At 45.5% G+C, this 5,122-nt stretch overlaps 1 protein-coding gene across 1 annotated transcript; it reads left to right on the top strand.

The window, feature by feature from the left end:
• klhl38b (kelch-like family member 38b) lies at positions 1-4,465 on the top strand. Its single transcript, XM_042106148.1, has 4 exons — positions 1-248; positions 1,078-2,437; positions 2,563-2,668; positions 2,780-4,465. The coding sequence occupies exons 1-4, from the start codon at positions 232-234 to the stop codon at positions 3,070-3,072; spliced, it is 1,776 nt and encodes a 591-aa protein (XP_041962082.1). The 5' UTR covers positions 1-231; the 3' UTR covers positions 3,073-4,465.
• The last annotated feature ends 657 nt before the right edge of the window (positions 4,466-5,122 follow it).

Genomic DNA, 5,122 nt, shown 5'->3' with positions numbered 1-5,122 from the left:
GTACACAGTGGCCTCGTGGAGAGACCCCTCCACAACAAAACAACACGCCACACATGTCCCTATAAACACCCACCAGACAGCAGCGGTTTTTAAGAAAGTAAAGATTCAGACAGACTGAACATGTTTGTCAGTGGGAGGGAAAGGTAGTGGTAATTTTTTTATGATTTTGTATTAAAGTATTAACATTTTGTATTAACATTAAGAAGACCTGAGAACAGCATTGGATACAGAATGTGCCCTGGGAAAAGGTAAGACTCGCTTGCAGAGCTGCAGAACTAGTGGACCGACAGCTGAAATAGTTTATCAGGAGCAGTATTGTAAACCAACTAATAAATCATTAAAATACCCAAAAATAATAACTAAATGTATGATTTCTTAGACCAGAACTGTGAATGCAAGCAGATAAATTGGTATCCATAAGGTATTACAAAAGTTAAAATGCTGGATGTGAGATATTGGAATATACAGTTGCAAATAATTTTTACATTTATGGTATCCTCAACTGTTATTTTTCACTGATAATCTAGCAGAAAAAAAAAATAAGTAGCCAAATTATAACTTGTTTTACACAATGATGTCAAATCTATAAAGGTCTGAAATGCATTTCTGTAATGCTGTCAAATGCACAAACTAGTGACATTTATGTAGGATGTTCAATGTGCAGCTGGATATGAAACGTTTGTGTCAGGGACAGAAAGTCACAGTGGCAGTGTAAGTAATCTGACTTGATGCCTTATTGGTGACACTGCTTTGTGGGGATTAGCGAGTGTCCATAATAATAATCTTGTAAAATGTTTGCGTCCAAGCACTGAAACCATCAAGGACAAAGAGCTGGAACAGGAACTGACAGCTGAGGCCTTACATAACCATTTTGATAAAGTTAACTGCTTTGAAGAGCAAACTCTTGATGGTTATTTTTATGATGTTCAAAGCACATCAAGGCCATGCAACATCACTCTTTCAGGTTTTACGAGCACATTTAGTTAAAACAAGGCAAAATCCAACTGAAAACCAATCGCCTTTATTTTTCCCATGATTTTCTGCCACACTCCTGCAACCACCATTTTGTTTTTCTAGAATGGAACAGCCATCACCTGATGTGCTGCACTACAAAGACAAGGAGCTGGTCTCCAGTCTGCTCCTGCAGCTGAACCACCTGAGGAAAGAGCGGATCCTCACGGACGTGGTCCTGTGCTGTGGAGACACGGAGCTCGCCTGCCATCGCAACGTCCTGGTCTCCAGCAGCCCCTACTTCCACGCCATGTTCTGCAGCAGCTTCCAGGAGAGTGTCCAGCCACGGGTGGTCCTCAGGGGCATGCCTCCGGAGGTGCTGAGCACCGTGGTGGACTACGTCTACACGGGGGCCGCGAGCATCACGGCCGACCTGGCGCTGCCGCTGATGCAGGCGGCGTCCATGCTGCAGTACGGCCGGCTGTTCGAGGCCTGCTCGGCGTTCCTGCAGACGCAGCTGGGCGCGGAGAACTGCCTGGACATGCTCCGTCTGGCCGAGGCGCTGCACTGCGGCAGCCTGCGCGAGCGCGCCCGCGAGGTGACCGCCCGCTGCTTTCCGGCCGTCGCCGCCTCCGACGACTTTCCGGAGATCTCGCTGGCCGAGCTCACGGACGTGCTCGGCGACGATCGGCTGTGCGCCGGCGAGGAGCAGGTGTTCGAGACCGTGCTGGCCTGGGTCCGGCACAACGCGCCTGCCCGCAGCGGGGCCCTCCATGGCCTCTTCAGCAAGCTGCGGCTGCGCCACGTCCACCCCACCTACCTCGTCCAGTTCATGGCTGGCGAGCCGCTGGTGCGGGCGTCACCGTTGTGCTCGGAGCTCATCGAGGCCGCACAGCGGTTGCTGTTCTCCATCGGGGCAGCACCGTGCCCCAGCGTGATCGACGACATGTGGGATTCCCCTCGACGAGAGGCGTGCCGCGAAGCCCTCGTGCTGGTCGGGGGGCGCAAGAACGGCCAACAGACGTCCCGCGAGGCGCTGCTGTTCGACGAAGTCACACAGCAGTGGCAGAGCCTCGCCAAGCTCCCCGTGCGCCTCTACCGGGCCTCCTATGCTTGCGTCCAGGGGATCCTGTACGTATTAGGCGGGCTGGTGGTGTCCACTGGCAGCAGAGTGGGCACCCCTTCCGACGCGGTCTACACCCTCTCCCTCAAGACCAACCAGTGGAGGGCAGCCGAGCCCATGCTGGCGCCCCACTATGCCCAGCAGAGCGTCTCCCATATGCACTTTCTCTTCACTCTGGGTGGGCTAGCAGTGGACGGGCAACTGTCCTGCACTGTCGAAAGGTACAACACCATGTTCAACCAGTGGGAGACCATGGCCCCCATGCCAAGCCCTGTACTGCATCCAGCTGTGGCCCCTCACGACCAGAGGATATACGTCATCGGAGGAGAGGATGCAGAGCAGAATCCAGTCCGCATGATACAGGTACTGACCATTGTAAACACAAAGCGACCCTGAAAGCATGTTTATGTAATGAAAAGACTCAGACGTAAACAAACATACATAAAAGCCATCTGTATTCAACACGTATTTCCGACTGTGCCCCACAGGTGTACCACATGGCGAGGAATCTGTGGTGTAAAATTGAAACCAGGATGGTGAAAAACGTATGTGCCCCAGCTGCAGTCATTGATGACAAAATCTACATTGTAGGAGGTACAGCCTGAATTTGCATTTTTTGGTCAGCATTAGTTTAGTTATATGCATCCAACATCCAATAGTGTGCCTTTGTTCAACACTGCACATGCTTTCCATGTCATTCTGTAGGGTACACCCGAAGAACGATCGCTTATGACACCAAAGCCAACAGGTTTGTGAAATGTGAGAGCATGAAAGACAGGAGAATGCACCACTCAGCCACAGCGATAAACAACAAGCTCTACGTGACTGGAGGCCGCTACATCAACAACCATGATGTCATCAAGGACTCGGATGGCTTTGATTGCTACGACCCTGAGTCAGATGCATGGAGCTCCAAGGGCAAGCTTCCCTACAGACTGTTTGACCACGGCTCCGTTCCTTTGATCGGTGTCTCCGCCGGCAAATCTTTCACTTCTTGAGGACTGTCAGAAGAGAAAAGAGCTTTTAACGGAAATAAGTTTTTTGCTGAATCAAAGTAGCATAGTGCAATAAAATACTCTACAGCCATTGAATAAGCCCTTTGACCAAACAGATGCATATGACATGGTCTGGGTCAGTTGAACTCGTCTCCATGGAGACATTTTTTTGCCAACTCAGGTTTGAACTGCATGTTCTGATTTGCGTCTGAGTTTTTACAAACGTTTGCACAGAAGTTTTGGATCAAGCTAAAAAAGGAGGTCCCTGGCAGATGTATGCCTCAAGCTGAAGAGCGCTCACCTGTTTCCCCAAGTGCCTTCATGTTAATGTCTTTGACATGGGGCACTGCTCTGTTTACATATATGCTATAATATTGTATTCCAGATGGGTTTTTTATTTTTGTCTTTGAAAGGAAATGTCTTTTATATATGTTTGTGATCTTGGACAGATAATCTGACCTCAAACATTTGACTCCAGAGTAAACAGTAGGCCTAACCATTAGGGATAAAGTATTGAAATCAGTTAAATTTAAGAAGTCCAAGTACTGACCTTTCTTCATACATTCCTCTAGAGCAGCATTCATGGAATCCCTTAATAGTTCTGAGACACCGCATCAATCACTTACAAATATGGGATTTTAGTTTAGCCCAAATCATTTGGCTCAAAACTGCTGCTTTAATAGTTCCCTAAAAGAAACATCACAAGTTTAATGCCAAATAATCTTGCAGTATGAGATAAGAAAAGCACACATCACATCGGTATGTGATAATAAAGCCTAATTTCTTTTTCATGTCTTTTTTTTTTCAGTGCATACTATCACAAGCATACAACTCAATGGGAGTGTACCCATACCATCACAATGGCGCTACTGGTAGCAATAGCTAATAAGTGTAGCTGACTTGTGTTTACAGATTCTCTCCAGTCTCCTTGTCTTCATGTCTGACTGCTATGGCTGAGCAGAGCCAGCCAGCCACTGGCTGATGAAATAGCAGAGTGCATTTGTGTAATTGAGAATGATTTGACAGTGTTTATCCAGGGCTAGTTAGCGCTGCTGGCTGTGGGTGTGTTGTTGCTAGCATGTGTGTGTGTTTCAGATTTCAGCATGATAGATGAACATATGCCACAGAGAGGGTCATTTGGGTTGTCCTTCACAATACACAAACACACATCAATGTTTTTTTTTTTTTATTTGCTTACAAACCAGTTGACTGATGTACACAGAAGTTTCTATTGATTTGTTTGTGTTTCTCACTTGTCAGGAAAATTCCAACTGTTTGACTGATTGTTTATTACTCTGTTTAATTTGCTTTTATAATGAAATTACAGATTGTAGTGGTCCGTCTGTTTATTTTGTATGCTCAGTTAAAAAAATACAACTGCATTGTTAAAATGTTATTTGCCTCTTTTCTTTGGGTATTTAAAGAATGGCTTGTATCTACTGCAATAATGCCTCTCTTGCCCCAGTGATTGGGAAGCCTCATTCCTACTGAACAAGCCAAATAAATTGATAAACTACATTTGCTTTATCATATTAGCAAATCCTGTTGTTGCAGTCTTAAAAGTGAAATTCATTGACAGAATTGTGGCAAACATCACTGAGGAGGTGTCGGTGACCTTCAAGGAAACCAGAGAGTGTCGAGGAGTGAACCTCACATGTCTTGACAGTGACATTCACTCACACCGGCTCAGGGTGTTACAACATGCCCAGGCCACATGGAATAACAACTAGAATAGGTCACACACTCAGCAGTCCCCTGCTCTGATCTAGTAAGCATCCTTATGATTAAGACAACTTATTATTATTATTGGTATTATTATTATTATTATTATTATTATTATTATTATGTATACAATTGTGTAATATATCAATTTGTTTAAACATATTTAAACAGCAGAGTTTAACAATCCTTCAGATTTAGGCTACACATTTATTGTACTGTATACTATGTATCATAACAGTATGCTTCTGAAAAATTGAACATTTTTTATGGTTTAACAGATAGATTGAACAGCCATCATTTCTCAGCTAAACATAGCAGCACTCAATGTTGT

The sequence above is a fragment of the Alosa sapidissima genome, chromosome 10 (genome assembly GCF_018492685.1).
Source record: "Alosa sapidissima isolate fAloSap1 chromosome 10, fAloSap1.pri, whole genome shotgun sequence".
In the NCBI taxonomy this organism is placed as follows: Eukaryota; Metazoa; Chordata; class Actinopteri; order Clupeiformes; family Clupeidae; genus Alosa; species Alosa sapidissima.
Note: the sequence above shows the minus strand (reverse complement) of the source record. Positions and strands in the feature narration are given on the sequence as shown.

What these genes read in the sequence shown, in the direction of transcription:
- klhl38b (XM_042106148.1), top strand. An exon ending in ATCCAGTCCGCATGATACAG is followed by an intron (nt 2,438 to 2,562) that starts GTACTGACCATT and finishes TGTGCCCCACAG; the next exon opens with GTGTACCACATGGCGAGGAA. An exon ending in CAAAATCTACATTGTAGGAG is followed by an intron (nt 2,669 to 2,779) that starts GTACAGCCTGAA and finishes GTCATTCTGTAG; the next exon opens with GGTACACCCGAAGAACGATC.